We start from the raw sequence: 20,976 nt of genomic DNA on the forward strand, positions 1-20,976 counted from the left end.
CTTTGATCATCCAAATCCCTCTAAGGCACAGATTCTTCATCTTTCAGAAGACTTGGGACGCTTATGGTCGAAGATGGTTCAGGAGACGGACAAGACGGAACAGACGGACCGGCCCGCGACCGTCCTGCTCTTGGCCGCGGTTCAACCAGCCGAGGGGTCACTTTGACCAGTCCGCAAATTGAAGAGTCTTTCTTCTTTGTCTTTCAAAATTCTAGTCAAATGTCTTTAATTTGATTTGTCTTTCAAACTTCTAGTCAAGTAGCCCCTTTGTCTCCTACTTGTACTATAAATAAGTGTTTCATTCCATTAATAAAATCAGATCATTTTGGATTAAGTTTCTGAGTTTAAACTCTCTGTTCTCTTTAGAACTTGTTTTCGATTGTCTTGGTGAGTCATATCCGAGCAATTCACTTCTCAACTAGTTGGTCTTGTGAGTCATATCAAGCAACCAGTTCGAGATCTTCCTTGGCGGACTTGTGAGTCATATCAAGCGCCATTGAAGTCGGGAATATCAAGGGAACATCCGCAACCCTTGTGCGACCCAACGTTCCATCAGTTCTCCTTTCCGGAGTTCATATTCAAACGAATCCAGTCGAGGGCAATCCGATCTTAGGGTCCTTCAGCTGACTAAGATAATGTTATTGAAATATGCAATGAAGAGATGTTAGAAGTACCTCAAGAAAGTTTCTAGAGGAGGAGTTGCCTTGTTGGGGGATCGACTCTCCTCTATTGTGAAATTATTAGTTCCACATGTGGTCATGCGGATATGAGTCCATGCTTACGGCCCATTTGAATATCCAGGAGAGGATCCATCTGTGAGTTGTACCTCTCCGGAGGTTAGGTATGTGTCTTTAATAAATTCGGATTTAACCATTTTCAGTTAAAAAAATTGCTAAAAAAGTACCTCAAGAGAAACAAAAACAAAAAGATAATGAAATTTCAATTAATAATACATTTGACTTTCATAGTTTTGGAACTAACAAATTATATCTGTAAACGAAGAATAGCGTTGAATGATGTTACTTGTTAGACTACCATATAGAATAGCGTTGAATGATGTTTCAACTCCCGTCGACTACTATATAAACGAAGTAGCCACAAACCATTTAAATCACAACACACGCAACAACAAAACACACAAAGATCAAACAAGGACGTATGAAATGGCGGCCCGAGCCACAACATTCTATAATCTCTTACTAACATCCCTCCAACTCCTCCTAACATGTCACGTAACATTCGCCGCCGGAGGAAAATGGGATCTCCTCCTCTCCAACGTCGGAATCTCCGCCATGCACATGCAACTCCTAAGCAACGACCGTGTGGTGATGTTCGACAGAACCAACTTCGGCCCATCGAACATCTCTCTCCCTAACGGTAACTGCCGTAGAAACCCACAAGACCCCGTCTCCAAAATGGACTGCACAGCTCACTCCATCGAATACGACGTTGCATCAAACAAGGTCCGTCCGTTAACTGTACAATCCAACACATGGTGCTCCTCCGGTTCGGTTAGACCGGACGGTGTCCTCGTCCAAACCGGTGGAGACCGGGACGGTGAACTAAAAGCGAGAACATTCTCTCCTTGTGATGATAACCAATGCGACTGGGTTGAAATAAACAATGGCTTAGCAAAGAGAAGATGGTACTCTTCTAACCATATTCTCCCCGACGGTAAACAAATCGTTATAGGAGGCCGAGGACAATTCAACTACGAGTTCTTTCCCAAAACGACATCACCTAACGTTATAGCGCTGCCGTTTTTGGCTGAGACTAGCGATAAAGGAGAAGAGAATAATCTTTACCCTTACGTTTTTCTCAACACCGATGGGAGACTATTCATATTTGCTAATAACCGAGCGATATTACTAGACTATGTTAAAAACACGGTGGTGAAAACTTATCCGGCGATTCCTGGCGGTGATCCTAGGAGCTATCCTAGCACTGGCTCAGCCGTGTTATTACCGTTGAAGAATCTTGAAGCGGACAAGATCGACGCGGAAGTTCTGGTGTGTGGAGGTGCACCGAAAGGATCTTTCATCCTTGCTTCTAGAAAAAGAACGTTCGTGAAAGCGCTTGACACTTGTGCGAGGATCAAGATTAACGACGAGAATCCTCAATGGATGGTTGAGAAGATGCCACGTGCTAGAGTCATGGGAGACATGACGCTTTTACCTAACGGAGATGTGTTGCTTATCAACGGTGGTTCTGCTGGCTCAGCTGCATGGGAGCTTGGTCGTGAACCTGTATTCGTACCGGACATGTACCATCCCGAGAATCCGGTTAACTCTAGGTTTGAGTCGCTTAACCCCAATACAATACCGAGAATGTATCACTCTACAGCGATTATTCTACGTGATGGGAGAGTTCTTGTCGGAGGAAGTAACCCTCACGCGTTTTACAACTTCACCGGAGTGCTTTTCCCGACAGAGCTAAGCTTGGAAGCTTTCTCTCCGGCTTACCTAGAACCGGAGTTTGCTAAACTTCGGCCAAAGATTACGTCTCCTAAGTCGCAGTCAACGATTACGTACGGGATGAACTTGAAGGTTGAGTTTGAAGTTGCTGGAGAAGTCAAGGGTCCAGTTAAAGTGACTATGGTGTTTCCATCGTTCACTTCACATTCGTTTTCGATGAACCAGAGGCTTTTGGTTTTGGACAATGTTAGCGTTAAGAGAACAAGTTCTGTTTTTGGTGTTTTGTTTGGTACGTCGAGGAACTTTGAGGTTCAAGTGAGGACTCCAAGATCGGCGATTATAGCGCCGCCTGGTTATTATATGATGTTTGTGGTGAATCAAAACATTCCAAGTGAAGGTATTTGGGTAAGGTTACAGTAATTCATATTCATTTGGCTTCATTTCTCTGCTCAAGTTGTGTATGTTTTTTTAATAAGAATTTGTCTTCTCGGTTCGATGATGGATAACTATTTTCCTGACGGAATACATATCATAGTTTGATTGGCGTGTAAGAAATTCAAGACTAGTAGTGCACGAAGAGATCGAAGTAGTACGTAGAACAAACATGAACTGAAAAAGAGTGCTTAGTTAACTTTTGTCTCAATTACATGAAAGCACGTTCTTGATTTAATATACAACTTGCTAAGAGCACCTCCAATGGCAAAGAACCTACATCAAGTTCTTAATCATAAAAGCATTAATATTTTGATAATGATTTTATTTTTTATTTAATTTTTGTATTTTGTACCAAAAGTTAATTCAATTAAAAAGCAATTAGAGCACATCCAATAGTTAGAATTCTAAAAGTTCATGTGTATATATATGTATATATTGTATATGTGTATGTAGTTGTGAGGTCTATTATTTTGTGAAGAACCTCATCCAAAATAATAGACCTCACAACTACATATACATGAATTTTTAGAATTCCAATGGGTAGAACTCGCATTAGAGGTGCTCTTAGAGTTTTTTAAAAAGTTCTATGAAGTTGGCATGCAAGATATTATTCTGACAAAAAAAATTTTTAATTTTTTTTTAATAAGTTTAGAACTCCTCTGCATCCTGCCGATGGAGTTGGCCTAAATACTGGATTATATAAAGGCATGATTAACTTCGATCTCTTAACCGAGGTTCTTAACTCATGATTTGACACCTTTTTTAACATATTTTTCGGTTAAAAGACGATTTTTATTTAAGAGATGATTCTTAGCTTTTCTTATTTAAGAGACGGTTTTTAGCTTTTCTTAGTTAAAATTTAAGAAAAACTAAGAACCGAGTTAATAGACTGGGATTAATCATGGTGAAAGGAAACGGTTTGGCGATGAATGATTAGATAACGAGGTTGGCTTAATTGATTCGTTTACTGTCAACTAGGTCCGTGTCCGCGCTACGCGCGGATTATATACTTTTAATTTTTTTTAAAATTGAATTTTTTGTCCCAGTATGCTAATTGTATTATTTGGAATTTGTATTAAATTTTGTAAATGTTTCGCATATCTATTTTAAGTTATAACTTGTTTGTATTTTTGTTTGATTTAAATTGAAATATAAAATTTTAACATTTTCCATTTAACACATTTTGTGTTGTTATATAACAGATTTTCATTTTTTTAATCCATACATTAATATGACTACCACACTAAATATGGGGAATATATATTACCAAAATTTCTATATGAAAACCTAATATTACCTGGTATTTTATCTGAAAACTCAAATTATCTTGTATATTTATCATAATTTACCAAACCAATTGGTAAACCTGAAATTGATTGGAACCGTTTTTTCCAGATATTAATTGGTTTTCAACATTATTATCCAAACCAAATAAAAAGTCGAGATAATGGGACTGAAACCAAGTCTAATTTCATAAATACCCGTACATATCTTATATATTTTTAGAACTGAAAATTATATAAAAAATATATGTTGAGCCTAAATGTAGACATCAAATTTTTCAAGTTTTTTTTTTAATTTTAAAATAAATATATTTATAGTTGAAATATCAAATCTAATCTTTGTCTTATTCAACATATCATGTGTTACTATAAGATTGATTTCAAATTTTAATCCAAAAATAACTAATATGGCTACAAGTCTAAATGCAGGAAAAGTAGATTAATTTTGGGGTTATTTTAAAAAAAAATTTAGAGAGATGGTAGAAAGAGATGGGATGAAAAAAGAAGATAGAGAATGCCATAATGGAATTTTGATTAGTTTGTGAATTTTGTTTTTTTTAGTTATCAGGTGTAATTTATGTTTAATCTTTGCTTTGTTATTTTTCCTTCTTATTTGTCCTTACATTAATTCTTTACTTGTGAGATGTAGAACTCATTTTAGGTGTTAAAGGTCATAACTTCAATTGTCTGAATGCCTCCCCTTTTTTTTGCCTTTTTCTTTTCTCAATTGACCACACGAAGGTTTTAGTTCATCAGTTTATAACTTCTCTTAGAGGTTCGTTTATTTCTGTGAACACCTTTTTTTTATATATTAGAAACAAAGAAATGTATATGTAACACATGTTTACAAATCTGAATACAATGATAATATCCAATATCTCTGCTTTGGAAATTTCATTGTAAAAGCGAAAAAACAAATTCTTGGACGATTCCAGGCAGATTGATCATCCCACGTGTGTTTAGTTAGCACAATAGAAAATAAAAGATGAATGATATATCTATCATCTTTAACATTCTCTCAGCTACTGTAACGTAGTCTCTCAGATAGACACAAAACAATGAATGGGAATAAATACATGTTTTTGTATACCTTTTTCAAGTTCTTGGCATCTGTTTGACTACTAAAATAAAAATGAGCTTACTTTCTAATTAGTTTGGTCTGTGGATCCTCTTGAACGCAATATGGTTCTTTCCATTTCCCATGATGCACTGGACCGAACGTGCCATTACCGGTTCCTTTAGCTCATCGAGATTGTCATTCTTGATGATCTAGAAACAATCAATAACAAAATAATCAGACCAAGGTTGGAAGTTGCACCAGATTATTATACTTTTTGTTTGACTCTTGACATGTCAGAAAACTTTATGAGACACTGGCACAAATCTAGATTTCAAATGCAAACAAATAAAAGTGATAACATCTATTATTATAAAATACAGTTTGCTCTCTCCTCCTTAAGCCACCTCAGCGTCCAGCTAGGAAAATCTTTTTCTATAGGCTTGCCACGTGTCCCATTAGGCGAAAACGCAACGTATGTATGCGTTGGGCCGTGTACTCGAGCAAGATCTAATTAAACATTTTTTCAACACCAGTGATGTTTCGCCAACGCGTATGTCATTAATCGTCCCTTCGCATGCTCTATCTTCTGCAGACTCTTTGAAAACACCATTGAAACGATTCATTCAATTGATCTAATAAAGCTTCTTAACTAGAATCCTTAACTAATACTCCACCTCCCACTACTTCGTCTTAAATTATCCAATTCCACCGTCTTTGCGTTTCACTCCGAATTGTACTTATAAATACAGATGTCTAATGCAATGACTCTCACCACTGCAGTCTGCATCCCATTCTTCATTGTTTAAACTAAATAGTGATCTTGATAAGATCCAGGCTACACCGTCACGTCGCAGCGAGCTGGTGACGATTTCTTCGTTGTCTCCGGACAGAGACGAGAGAGGAATATCTGATGGCCGCCGCTGTGGAGATCGAAGGCAGCTAGGGCACTGCACGGAATAGAGGCCATAACCACTGGATCGCTGCAAGAAGATGTGAAATTAGGTTTTAGTCGAAGCCGGCGTTGAAGACGGAGTGGATTGTGCGACTATGAAGAGTACCAACTATGAAGTGCTAGCTCGATGAATCCTAGGTTAGTCAAGACAGAGATCCGTCAATTAAAGTTGATAACATGATGCTATGTGACGGTGATAAACGGGAAGTCACGACATTGAAGATTGAGGGAAGGGAAGACGATAAGATAACATGTTCTCTTTATAAAAGCCCTTTTTCAAAAAAAAAAAAAATGTTCTCTTTACCTTTTTTTTTGTTTTAGGAAATTTAAGAAAAATGCTTGAGATAAATAAGATAATTTAGATACATTAAATTCATTATAAATAATATGAAACGTTATTTATAATTCTTCATAAACCAAGAAAGCATAAATTATTACAAATAATTATTTATAACACATCACGTTATTTATAAGGATTTATAAATAAGAAAATTGCTTTTAATAAAACGTAAACAAATCAACTTATGGGCCATTTACGTCACGCATGGGTCTTATATTGCGTAAGTTCTATGAGTGAGGTAAAGCCCATTTCCTGGTTTATATCAATATGTAATATATTAGATTATGCTTGGACATTTACAACTAGATTAAACATTCTTTTTTTTTGGTCAAATGATTAAGCATTCTTGGAAAAATTGACATCTAAAATTTACATGCTACTTGAAGAAATAATCTCTTTCATTGGGACCCCACATCATCAAGCAAAATACCATAAATTAACGCATCAATTATAATTTTTTTAAATTTTACATTTTACACTTTATTCTTTATTCTTGATAAAAGTCAATAAAATCACAATATATTTAAGTTTTATATTTTACACTTTAGTATTTATTTTTTATAAAAGTTAATGAAAATCAAAATAATTTTACTACAGTACAATATATAATAAAATATTATAATTAATCTAATCAATAAAATATTACATTCTAATACAAAATTACACAAAAATAAATAAGAACAATAACTAAATCTTTAATTAAGGACTAAAATGATAATTATAAAAGTTGAAAACATATATGAAATTATATAAGATTGCATAAGATTATAAAAACTAAAAGTACAAAATTGTATAAGATAGTAAAATTATAAGGACTAAAGTGAGAACAATAAAAGTTAACAATATTATTTGAAAAACAGACAATTGCAAGGACTTAAAAATAAAAAACTTCAAATATTAAATTTTGTACATTAGATCTTCAAATATGAAGTTTTGAATTTGCTTTTAGAAAATGCAAAATTTCATATTTTAAGTTGCTTTTGAAATGCTCTTAACGCACAACAATTTGGTTTTGGTTCATATTCCATTATATGTTCATTTCATCTTGAAATGTATTTTCTTAATAAATTGTATAATCAATGAATTTTTTGCTTTAGTCGATAATGTTTGGTAATAAACACATTTATATACTATCATCAAATACAACACACATTATATATCAAATAATTTAATTAAGTAGATAAAATTCAACTAATATGTAGTATCATAAAGTTAATTTTTTTGAAAACAGAAACAACTACTGTAAACAAGAAAAATATATCCTATCACATATACTCACTCTTCACCAAAACTTTTTAAAAAACAAAAATCATTATCATACACATCTTTTGCAAATGCAAATGCAAATCTAAAACACAAACACAAAATCATAAAAAAAAAAGTTAAATCACAAGTAAAGTATATCCCGCCCGTAGGGCGGGCCGAACCTAGTGTATAAGATTCTAAAGTTGATCATATCTGCAAATAAAAGTTCATGGTTCTCTAAATTCAAACTAACACTGACACCATCATGCTGACATGCATTGACGCATGGTACATGGCCTCAGAGAGTGCCTTTGCAAATATTTCGGAAAGGAAGTCATGAGGGATCGATCAACTTCCATGTTTAAACAAAATGAAAGAACTCTGAGATTCAAGCTTGTAAGAAGAAGATGTTACTATAGGATTTTGGTTCTAGTCACCTGAATAATTATCTTCTGGAAAGGATGTCTTTCCATGATAGTTCAGTTACTCAAGAGCACCAGACATGCTTAATAACTCAAGGTCTCCTGCAAGCCAAACAGAATAAGAGCGTTTACAATTCAAAAAGAGAATATCTCAGGCTAACCAATAAGAAATTCATCACTTACTTGTCATCATGAACAGAAACTCCACACTATGCATCATTAGCAAAGAAAGAGCCTGAAACATGAGCAAGATCGTCATGAAACCATACATTTTAACCAATTAAACTACAAATTATTGCAAGTTTCTCTCTGGGAATGGGCTTAACTGAGTGCCTCTATATATAACTTTGTCACACTATGCATGGATTCGCTTTTTCTCCCATGAATCACATCATAGAGAATACATAACAGAAAGCCTATTTTTTCTGGGAAAAAAAGCTTATTTTTTTCTGGAAAAAAAAATTGCTGTCACCAATGTTAATGATATTCATATTTACCTCCTAAGCATGTACACGATTTCTTCCAAATTTTTTAATTGGAGGAAAGTGATTCCTTAGAAGACTTTTCTGACCTTCATCTCTTGTCTAAGTTGGTCCCTTTCACAATGCCAGTCAAAGGATCTCTGCAAAATGAAGTCTTCCCCTTCATCATAGGTTATACCTTAGAACACAAGAATGGGATCAGGCATGCTGCTGCTAAATTAGCTTTGACTTCTCCATGCCAATGCTTGAATTCTGGGAGACAGAGAAACACGTCCAATACCAACATTAAAGTAGTCAACAACCTAAGCTCAAGACTGGCATTGTGAAGCAATATTGTAATATATGAATATATACTGTCAGATACCATCCTAGGACTGTAATGGATACAAATAGTGATAGCACTTGGACTTTGCTTGTTAACATCAAGACTGACTTAGCAAGATCTCAGATGCAATTTACAAACCTAGTTGAAACGTTGATGTTGATAAGTTAAGAGTACAGATTTGCCATATAGCTTTTCTCGTGAAGTAAGCTAAGTCTTTAGTTTCTTATATCTCAGTTACTGCAGAACAGGAAGAAACACTCAACGTATGCATTTCCCAACTAAAAGCCACAAGCATTAAACATTTATGTATATACCTCTAAATTATCTCCTTCTCCTGAAAAATATTTCTTCCCTTCGACTCCAAGTCAAACTCAATCTCCTGCATACAAATCTAAAGCAAAGTTCTGAACTTTACTGAAACCCACAAACCAATATAGTGCTTTTTAGATTCTAACCAACAAAGGTCGTACCTGAACATCAAGATGCATGAGAGCAGCGGAAGGAATAAATTGACGTGGCAGTATAGTACTTTTTCATTTGACCGGTTCCGCCGCTATGTTTGATCGGCACGTCGGAGAACACAACGGCCTTGCCGTTTGGCGGAGAGACACCGGTTTTGCCGGTACGATTGACCAGCTCCGCGGAGGAGACACCGCTCTTTCTGTTTGGTTTCTTCGAGATAAGATTGCCGCAAACAGTGGATTTGCTGTTAGAATTCATAGCCTTAGAGAATACACACAATTTTGTGTGTAATAAATCTGGGAAAAAAGAATTATAAAGAAACTTAGGGGTAGAAAGGCGAAAGGGAGCCATAAAGGAGATTTCGCAGGATTTATTGCACAGAAATGGAGTAGTGTGTGGATTGATCGACGATCAGTTGAAGAAGTGGAAACGACGAAGATAGGAGAGGCATAAGAGATTCATCGTCTCAACTTTATCGCTGTAGGGTTTCTTTTGGATTGGGCTTTTGGGCCAAATTTTACAATTTACGGATCAAGAAAATAAAACAACCCAACACCTGTGTGACGTGGCAAAAAAACAGTTCCTCATTGGATGATTTTAATTGCCTACGTGGACAGCCTGGCTACTCCTCATATATCCCTTTTAGTATTAGTTAGAGCACCATTATCCCTAACAACTCTATTGGGGTGCTTATACATTTTTTTAGTATTAAATGGGTGTTAAGCACCTCTTTAAGCAACTTCTTATATTTTAACCTCCAATGCAAGTTGCTTATTATGGGTTGCTTAAAAAAATTTATTTAACATTATTTTATATAAGATTAAATCTATTTATTATATAAAACATATTTAATCATAACATTTAGAATATAAATTTTATTATTAAAACATAAGAACAAAGATTAGTACAATAATCGACAATAATTTGAAAGAAACATCCGAGCTCAATTGTTGTCTTCATCATATCCAAATTTATTCCACAAATGTTCAACCAAATCAGCTTTTAGTTGTTCATGCATTTGTCTATCACGAATTCTAGTTCGAACACCCATCATATTGGCGACATTTGAAGGGATATCTGTAGAAAAGTTGAGATCCACATGTGAACTTCCGTTGTCTTCTGCATGTTGGAACTCGGAAAGATGAAATTGCGTGTATCCATCGCGTTCATCTTCTACTATCATATTATGGAGTATGATACATGCTCTCATAATCTTTCCAATTTTGACTTTATCCCAAAAAAGTGCTGGATTTTTAACGATTGACAGAGTAAGTCACTTGCGGAGCTTGACCATTTATTATGTCATCAAAAACAGGTGAGCGGTCAAGAACATTTATATCATTTAAGGTACCTGGAGGTCCAAAAAACGCATGCCATATCCAGAGATCGTATGAAGCAACCGCCTCCAAAACGATTGTTGGTTTACCCGAACCACGCGAATATTGCCCTTTCCAAGCGGTGGGACAATTTTTCCATTCCCAGTGCATACAATCGATGCTTCCTACCATCCCGGGAAATCCACGGTACTCTCCCATATCAAGTAGTCGTTGAAGGTCAGCCGGTGTTGGTCTTCTTAGGTACTCAACACCGAATAAATGTATAATACCTTCCACAAAATTCTCCAAGCATGACCGACTTGTAGTTTCACCAAGGCGGAGGTATTCGTCGACCGTATCCGCAGAAGTACCATACGCCAATAGACGAATGGCTGCCGTACACTTTTGGAGTGCTGATAGACCCAACCTTCCGAGACCGTCTTTCTTTTGGCGGAAGAAGTCAACTTCGTTAGAGAGTCGATCCACAATGTGCAGGAACAATGGTTTGTTCATTCTAAAACGTCGTCGGAAATATTTTTCATGATACGTTGGAGTATCACTGAAATAATCATTCCATAAACGCACATTGCCTTCTTCACGATTTCTTTCGATATAAGCTCGCTTTTTTCTCTTTTTCTTTCGTTCTAGATCACGAATGGTAAGATTTTGAAAATGTTGATCAAAGACTTGATCAAATGCATCATCAAATGCATCATCAAATGTATCATCAAATGTATCATCTAGAGGGGTTTGAGAAGAAGATGCCATATGAAAATGGTATTGTGATAAAGAGACGGGAAAAAAATTTGATAAAGAGACGGCTACGGAAAAAAGATTTGATAAAGAAAGAACAAGAACAAGTTTGGTGGTAATTGTTTTTGGTGTGAAAGAGACTGTTATAAACTCGAGAAAAAGAAGTTGTTTTATAGAGAGAACATGAAATGGCTTTGATCAATCTATAGAGAGAACATGAAATTGCTTGTATGGTTACAAAGAGAGAACAAGAAGTTGTTTTATAGAGAACATGAAGGAGAATACGTATCTCCATAATCCGTGACTACACAAGCAAACAAAATAGTAGACAAGACTACACTACTCAAACAAGCAAAAGAGTAGACAAGACTACACAACACAAGACAACAAAAGAGTAGACAACACTACACAACACAAGTCCGTGAAACTGAGTATCAAACATCCATGACTCTTCAAGTCCGTGACTCTTCCACAGTACACACGTCCGTGACTCGTCCACACTTTACAATGCACCATGATCTTCAAGCGATCCATCCTGAAGAAGAACAACACCAAAACGATCACTCATCCAAAAACAGTCACATAAAACATATATATCTGTTGGACATAAAAGATCACTCAGCCAAAATGATCACTCATCCAGAGATTAAAACAAGAACATAAACCTTTTTATAACATCACTAACCAGGACAATGAAACATAAGTTACAAGCCGATGAAATAAAACAGAAACAGAGATCAAAAACAGTGACATACAACAACCAGGAAACTTAACCAACAAACAAAGATTAAAACCGAGACTTAATAGACTTCATCTAATTAGACATCAACTCAATACTGAGCTGCTTCTTCAGAGCTTCTTCATAATCAGCAAGGGGTTCTTCTTTTGCAAGGAGACGCTCAAGAAGCCTCATCTTCGACACCCTTTCTTTCATCTTAAGATCCTGCTGCTTGATGATCCACATAGTCTCAAACGACGCGTCCAGATCCTTTCCCCCCTCCATCGTCTTCTTACCACGGGCTTTTGCAGCCTTAACACCCTCGGGACGAATACTTCCTTCAGTTGCTGAATGTTCACTGTCCTCACACTTCCTCTTTTTTTACGCAGACAGCTCACTCCACTTCTGGTCATTACGCAACTCTTTCCAAGCATACTCAAGGGTGAACTTTTTGTTATGGTTTGTGAAGAAGATCTCATGGGCTCGCTTGAGGACATCAGTCTCATTTTGCCCACTCGATCTCTCTCTGTTTGCAGCTTCATATGCTCCACAAAACTTGCAAACTACGTCATTAATCTTGTGCCAGCGATTCTTACAGTGAGCTGCCTCTCTCTTCTCACACCCAGCAAGCTTCGGACTAGCATTGTAATACTCAGCAATTCTTTTCCAGAATGCTGAAGACCTTTGCTCGTTCCCAACGATAGGGTCTTTGCTCGTGTTCAGCCACAAGCTGATGAGTACTACATCGTCGGTTGGGGTCCACGCTCTTCTTTCTTTACGGATGGCTTCAGTGTTTGCACCACTGCCACCACTGCCTAAGAAGGGAGCTTGCGATGCAACATTTTGTTGACTGGTAAGTAAGTCAACAAAGTTAGCAGACTCGCTAAATGGATTAAAGTCCATTTTCCAAAGTCAAGAGAAGAGAGAAAAAATAGATAGGAGTCTGTTTGGAGTTGGAAGAGAAGGCAAGAGTTTTAAAGAAGAAATGAACACTCGCATTGAAGAAGTGAAAACACCCAACCACAAACAAATTCGAATTAGACATATATCTACCTTCTATTAATTACTCTATCACAGCCGTAATACACACACAAAGCAAACACTTTATCATCCTCAAAGCAAGTCATTTAACTCAACCACTACTTTTTCATTTAACTCACCACTTCTTTTTCATACAGACACAAATCACTTCTATTTATTACTAACCTAACTCAAACAAAAGGCATTGAATGAGAATAATTCATGAAGACATTTACCTGTATTCCTCCTCTGATTTGACGATCCTTCGTCATCTGCTTTGACGTTCCTTCCTCAACTATCTTGTTTCATTGCGCTCAACAGACAAACATATAAAAACGAAACAAAAATCAGTAGCAGCTCAAAAGACAAACACACAGACAAACACACACTTGATTCAATTCAGTTCCAATTCAATTTCAAAGCAGAACCTAAACCATATGAATTCAAAGCAAATCCTAAATCTCTATTGCATTGTAAAAGCTTTTTATCAACCGTTCAATCATTTTAACAGAGCAAATCCTCTAGAACTTTTACCTCTATTGCAGACGAGAATCACAGTCAATATGGCCTTCTCATCTTCTTTGATCCATCCATATGAAGCAACAAAGACAAAGACAAATCATGAGGCACATACCAACACAACAACTAATCAAAATAACAAATAAGGATACAGATTTACCTTTCGTTTTCATTTACTCTGGCCCGGCGATAGAGATTTCGTCTGCTTCATCATCATCGAGGAGATCGACACAGAGAGTCACGGAGAGATTCATCGGGGAGTCCAAGCAGAGAGAGAGAGACGAGGAGAGATCATCTTCGAGTGATCACGTCGAGGAGAGATCATCTTTGAGGAGCTATCACCAGAAGAGATCACGGAGTCATCGGGGAGAGCGATAGGCACGCCGATTGGGGCGGATTCCATCCAGGAGAGATCAACGACGACTGATTCCGTCGATAGAGAACACGAGATAGAGGAGATTGACGTTGATTCGCCAAGAGAGAGACACAAGAGGAGAGGCGGAATCATCGAGAGAGGAAAAAAAAAGAGACTTTCGTGAGAGAAAGAGAGAGAGAGAGAGAGAGAGAAAGACACGCTCTCAATGGCTAACACGTGTCCATAAACCACGGCGCTTCTTTCGCTTAATTAAGCGTCGTCCCTTGCCTAATTACATCATTTTCTTTTATTTTTAATTCCAAAAATCTATAAGCCACCCCTTAAGCAACCTGGTTAATGGTGCTCTTAGATTTGAATCAACTACCAGTCTCCCACTAATAAACAAATAAAAACGGATTTCATAAGATGGTGGTGTATTGGTGTTATTGATTATGATTTGAATGTCAGTGTACAAAAGTACTTGATTGGAAATCGAATTGAAGTTTCCACGACTCTGAATGATTTATAAGTATATAATGTGAATAATTGGTTGGATTGTAGCTATAAAATTATGTTGTAAATAAATTGGTTGTAACTGTATATTTATTGTTGTAAATTTATTTGCAGAAACTTTTGTTCTAGTTATTTTCTTACGTTACAAAGTAGAGCATCTCTATTGAATATTTATGTGAATTTCAAAAAGATCATTAGCAAAATGGCATTGTATAACAATCTGGCGCAACAGTGAATACTTTTTATGTCATCATATGAGAAAATAAATAATATAATTTCAGGAAAATACAGAACAAATAAAGAAATATGTTTGTCTTCCTTTGGTACCATCAGCAAAATAGCTTTTATTATGGGATGAGTTTGTTGTATGTAATGAAACTATTTGGTACCAGCGAATACTTTATTGATGTCATCATGTCAGCATATGATAAAACAAAACAAAAAAATGTTTCAGAAAATTACAGAACAAAATATGTTTTTATTCCTTTCTTACGAAATAAACTTTGTATTTACTACCCTTTCCTCATAAAGACAAACGTTACACACAAAAAAGCAAAAGCGGAAGAAGAGGAATGATATATAACAATTTTTTTTAAAAATGATGATATATTCTTGGTAAATGCAAATCTCACAATTTAATCCCTTTTCTATTTTATATCTCCCCTCCTCCTCTACTTTATATCTTCACCCACCCCTTTTTTTTTTACTCCATTCGTAGCTCTTCTGTACTTTCAATCCGTTTAGGGTTTCTGAATCTGTCTCCCCATTCTTTCCCCTCTTCTACATTCAATCCTTGTCGTCGCCCCCAGCTCACTAGCCGTTGCTTTCCCGCCACTTTCAAAGCCTCAAACTCCATTACCCGTCTCCAGATCCGTTTTCAATTTCAAAAAAGTTTAAACCTTTCTCGATGGCAGCGACGAATTCAACCTTGGAGAAGAAGGATGAGAGCTCGGAGGAGAAGGGCGGTGAGCTTTTGTTCTGCGGCGCTACTTCCTGGGACATCGTTGGAAGACGCAAAGGTGTCGAAGGCAACTTGCTCTCTCCCACTCGCTTAAGGCCTCTCCTCGGCGTCAACATTCGATTCGTCGCATCTGGTTGCGGTAATAATCCTTCGTTTCCCTCTTAATGGGTTCTGTTTTTCTTTTTAGATCTGTGCGTTGTTGAAGCAAAGATTGACACTTTATGATGTGTGTGTTTATTATAGCGTCGTGTCATTGTGTGGCGTTGGATGTTGAAGGTCGTTGCTACACCTGGGGACGCAATGAGGTAGTGCTTCTTTTGTTTGTTTGTTTGTTTCCACTCTCTTTAAATAGGCTTCTCTGAGATTATTGGTTTGGTGTCGTGTGTTTTCAGAAAGGGCAGTTAGGTCATGGTGATATGATCCAACGTGACAGGCCAACGGTTGTGTCTGGACTCTCCAAGTGAGTTTCTGTTTCCTTTTTGAGAGAGGGATTGATTCTAACTCTTTGTTGAGGGGATTGTGTTTCTTGTTGAAGGTACAAGATTGTGAAGGCCGGAGCAGGGAGGAACCATACGGTTGTTGTTAGCGAGGAAGGCAGGTCGTTTGCTTTTGGATGGAATAAGCATGGGCAGTTGGGTTTAGGCACCGCCAAAAACGGTATATGCTAGTAATCTGATTGTCTTTTAAAGCAGTCTTATTACAACCGTTATATGATGAAATCTTTCTATTGCAGGGTTTGTGTCTGTAGAAGTTGAATCGTCGCCTGTTCCATGTGTTGTCTCTGATGAGGTCACGAGCATTGCTTGTGGGGCTGACTTCACTGTGTGGTTATCTTCTACTGAAGGAGCCTCTATACTGTATGGTTTTCTTTATCTTTTGTTCTTGTTCCTCTTTTGTTTTTTTTTTTTTTGCCTTTAAATGGCTTTGCTCAATTTTAGAGTGTTTTGTTTGTTTGTTTATAGGACCGCTGGACTCCCACAATATGGTCAACTTGGTCATGGAACTGATAACGAGGTAATTTTGTTTCGTAGTCAAATCTTGTGATCAATGCTTTCTTCCAACTACTGTTTTTGTAGTTGTAGCATAGTTTCATGATTGGATCCAATGTTCAAGAAATCGCTAGACAGTAATTAGGGCGAGGATTATTGATTTGGCTTGTGCTTAGACCGATTTTTGAACATCTGTACTGATCGTTTAAGAAAAATCGTTTAGAACACTGATTGGATCACATTGTTTGTGGATTAGTCTGAAACTTCCGAACAAGTTTATGAGCTCGTGTATCTTCTCATGTTAAAATTTTCTATCTCTCTGATTTGAACTTGATGAATAGTTTACATTTATATGTCTCTGCCTTGTACTCTAAAACGTTGTGTCTGTGTGTTTTCAGTTCAATATGAAGGATGGCTCAGTTAAACTCGCCTACGAAGCTCAGCCACGTCCTAAAGCCATAGCCTCTCTTGCCGGGGAAACGATTGTCAAAGTTGCATGTGGAGCGAATCATACAGGTACAACCTTAATTCTATCAATCTTTGCCTTTCAAGAAAGCTAACTTCAAATTCTAATATGTTAAATTTCTCTGAATCAGTCGCTGTCGATAAGAATGGGTTTGTTTACACGTAAGTAGCTTCTCTGCTCAAACTTCCAATCATTTTATACATATTCTCTTTCGATTTTTAACCTTGAAACATTATTGCAGATGGGGCTTTGGTGGATATGGAAGGTTGGTACCTTTAGCCCATTTCTGAGTTTTAGAATTTTGAAGAGTGGGATTAGATGTTGGTTGGTTGTGAATTGCAATGCAGGCTTGGACATAGGGAACAGAAAGATGAATGGTCTCCTCGCCGCATTGATGTGTTTCAGAGGAATAATGTTTTGCCTCCTAATGCCATTGTTTCAGCTGGCTCTGCAAACTCTGCTTGTACTGCGGGTAAAGTTGACTTTTTAATCTGAACTCTCTCTCTCTCTCTTTTACCTCTTGTGTTCCAGATTATCTAAATTTGAATTGAATTTTTTCAGGGGGAGGACAGTTATATATGTGGGGAAAGATCAAGAACAATGGTGATGATTGGATGTACCCTAAACCTATGATGGATCTAAGGTTTGTCTTCTAAGTCAAGATTCTTATTGTTACTTTTTTTGATGATTGATTGATTTTTAACGAATTATTGATTCCTTTATGCAAGTGGTTGGAACTTGCGTTGGATGGATTCAGGAAGCATGCATCATTTTGTTGGTGCGGATAGTTCTTGCATAAGCTGGGGTCATGCTCAGTATGGTGAACTTGGTTATGGTCCCCACGGTCAAAAGTAAATGCCTCACTATATATAACTTAACTTATAGTTTAAGCTCCACGTGTGACTATTCACTGTGCTTGTTCTTCCTCGTTTTAGATCCTCTGCGGCGCCTAAGAAGGTGGATATACTCGAGGGAATGCATGTAATGGGGTTAGTGAGTCCTCAAGAGTTTACCCCAGAGATGATTAGTTGGAACCTTTTTTTTTAATCCATTGTGTGTGGTTTATGCAGTGTGGCATGCGGGTTTTGCCATTCTATGGTCATAGTTGACAGAACAGAAGATATCGCTGATCGTCTTGAGCAGGTAAGAAAAGAAACTGAATCATTTCTTATTTGATTGATCCCTCGTCTGGTTCCTTATGCGGTTTATACGTCTTGCAGCTCGAGATATACGACGGGAAAGGATCATTAGAAGGTATACACTCGCATTATAATTTGCTCTCTCCCCTAGGGAGTTTAATCATATTATCTGACGTGTTTCTTTTGTTTTGAACAGAGACTGTTGAACAACCCAAAGAAGAAACTGTGGCAACTACAACAAAGCAACAAGTACCTGCCAAAAGAGGTAGAAAGAGGAAAGCAGCAAAGGCTTCGTCTGACTCTGAACAAGACAGTGGCGAAGAAAACAGCGACAAGGAGAAGGAAGCTAAAGGCAGTGACAGTGACTATAGTGAAGATGGAGAAGAAGAAGCCAATGGCAAGAAACAGACCACTCGTGGCAGAGGACGTGGCCGTGGAGGACGTGGTCGCGGCGGACGCACCGGTAATGGAAAAGCTTCGCCGGTGAAGACCGGTCGGGGAAGAGGAAGACCACGCAAGTCTTAGAAAAACTTACTTTGACTCCGACTTCTCTCGATGTGGTTTAATTTCTTTTTTAACAGTTTTTTTTTTGTTTCTTTTTAATACAATGAGAGGCTGAGAAACATTTTTATCAAACATTTGTTTAGGCTGAGAACTTTGATCGGCTTTTGTATTCTGATGTAAACCACATCGAATGATTTATTTTTCTAGAGACAACATTTCCGTTATTATAGTTTTCAGAACTCAATTGATCATCGACTAGTCTCAGGTCAGATGGGAACCTTGTAAGATTATATAAATGTCGCCGAGTGCGAGAAAACAGTGAATCAGTCCGCAAAATGTTTGACTTGAGATAGATGCAACTAGTGATTTTAAATATGGATACTAGCCATACTTTAAGTTCTTGTTGGTCGTGATGAATGGTTTGTTTCATCTTCACACGCAATCCCTGAGCTTATATTATCACACACAACTTTTTGCTACCGACTACGGCTTCGTTTGTATGCGTGTCCACTTTTTCTGCATACGTGAGAGTTGAGACAATCCCATACCAAAAAAAATAGAATAAATGAAAACAAAGAATTTCTAAGGAGTAAGGTGAGATCAGGCAGTGTTACTAACTATATATGACTTTATTACAATGTTAAAATAATTATTTTCTATTCTGATTTCATTTTCACATAGTCCCACATTTTCATGTGATTCTTTTTTTAAAATCAAATTTCATGTGTTCATGTCTTAATTGCACAAAACAAAAAGGCTGCCTTAAGTGGCGGTAGTTTGTAAATGACACGTTGCAAAAAGCATGCCAATATTACAATGAGTTGTTGTTTTACACTTGCAGGTCTTTTCAATAAGATTAAAAACCAAGAAGAAAATAAATGGGTACATTGATGTTTTTGTCTATGAACAAGGCTATGTATAATCATGGTTGTGACAAAAGAAATGTTAATCTTGTCCAGATGCATAAGGTGAGTGACAAAGAGAATGATAACCATGTTCAGAACCAAAGAGTCAGTGATAAATAGGTCAACTTTGCTTAAAACCAAATAGTCAAATCAGAATACACAGACAAAAAAAAAAAGACAAAACAAAAAACTATAGCCAGAACAAATTGTTTGACAAAAGAAAAAGACAACATATTGAATACAAAGCTAATTGTACTTTATGTCATCATTCAGTGATCTATATTTTTCATATTTAATAGAACAACCCAAATGAATATAATCATAAAAATATCAACATTAATTTGTTTCATGATCGAACAATAAATACTAATTAATTTTTTGTTTTTTAACTTTCATCAACTATCCATCAAACTAAGAGTATTTTAAGCTCAATTCTATAATATATATCTCTAAAACAGAGGAAAAAAATAAAAATGAATTTTTTATTCTAATGTGTTTTTCTATAATAGAGGAATGCTATATTCGCTTATATTTTCCCCTTTAAATATAGAAGAAAAACAACATTCATCTATTTATAGAAGCAAATATAACATTTATCTATTATAGAGAACACAATGAAGAAAATTGTGCAAAAATAGATAAATAGACAAATATAACATTTATCTATTTATCAAAAATTGTGCAAAAGTTGTAATTTATTTCATCATTCAGTATGATCTATGTTTTCATATTTGATAGGATTATTTAATCTGAAATGACTATAATCATAAAATATCAACATTAATTTATTAATTAATCTACTTAATGAGTCAACCTTCAATTGTTCAACTAATGATATTTTACCATGATTAAACATGAATAATCTCAACAATTTGGAAACTTAGTCATTTTCACTGATTAACAGATTTACTTATAATTTCAAACATTTATGTATCCACTGCATTTTGACTTTACTAATGTTATCTTAGTTTTTCTTATTTATTAAGACACTTTTACATTTAATTTTGACAAAATACATACATATACAAAATTTTGCTAATATTGTATATCTTAAATTGATGTGGAAAATATTATATTTTTGCATATAAAATTGGTATGTTTGTAATTATATCATTGTGCGTAATATCAAGCCCGAACCAATGAGACTAATAATACTACTACAGAACAAGAAGGGAAAGAACCATAAAAGCGGGAGAAGAGATTCTTTGGATTATGACCAAGAAGCAAAGAGAAAGCAGAGGAGGCAAGAACTCTCTTCCCCGGTTCATGAAGCCAACATAGTAGGCGAAAGCTAAGATTCAAGAACCTAGCTCACCAAGATCAATCCCTGATATCTTTAAGAAAGAGAAGTTTCCATCAAGAAAAGACATTCACTGCCTGTTGGTTCCAATGGGAAAC

The 20,976-nt window shown here is 36.3% G+C and overlaps 3 protein-coding genes across 3 annotated transcripts; 2 read left to right on the forward strand and 1 right to left on the reverse strand.

Moving 5' to 3' along the window:
- Positions 1-404: 404 nt before the first annotated feature.
- Positions 405-5,401, forward strand: LOC103829469 (aldehyde oxidase GLOX). Its single transcript, XM_033274742.1, has one exon. It carries the CDS (start codon positions 1,014-1,016, stop codon positions 2,832-2,834), a length of 1,821 nt encoding a protein of 606 aa, XP_033130633.1. The 5' UTR covers positions 405-1,013; the 3' UTR covers positions 2,835-5,401.
- A 4,962-nt stretch (positions 5,402-10,363) lies between these two features.
- On the reverse strand, positions 10,364-11,504 carry LOC103829873. Its single transcript, XM_033275986.1, has 2 exons — positions 10,772-11,504; positions 10,364-10,665 (listed from the first exon to the last, which is right to left on the reverse strand). The coding sequence occupies exons 1-2, from the start codon at positions 11,502-11,504 to the stop codon at positions 10,364-10,366; spliced, it is 1,035 nt and encodes a 344-aa protein (XP_033131877.1).
- Positions 11,505-15,521: 4,017 nt separating this feature from the next.
- Positions 15,522-18,694, forward strand: LOC103829472 (protein RCC2-like). The gene is given in 16 exon segments (NM_001302042.1): positions 15,522-15,714; positions 15,819-15,880; positions 15,968-16,035; positions 16,111-16,232; positions 16,309-16,432; positions 16,538-16,589; positions 16,963-17,080; positions 17,161-17,191; positions 17,272-17,295; positions 17,378-17,502; positions 17,592-17,673; positions 17,759-17,881; positions 17,966-18,019; positions 18,101-18,173; positions 18,251-18,284; positions 18,366-18,694. Coding segments are annotated over 16 exon segments (1,614 nt in total).
- The last annotated feature ends 2,282 nt before the right edge of the window (positions 18,695-20,976 follow it).

Source organism: Brassica rapa, chromosome A07, assembly GCF_000309985.2.
Source record: "Brassica rapa cultivar Chiifu-401-42 chromosome A07, CAAS_Brap_v3.01, whole genome shotgun sequence".
Classification (NCBI taxonomy): domain Eukaryota; kingdom Viridiplantae; phylum Streptophyta; class Magnoliopsida; order Brassicales; family Brassicaceae; genus Brassica; species Brassica rapa.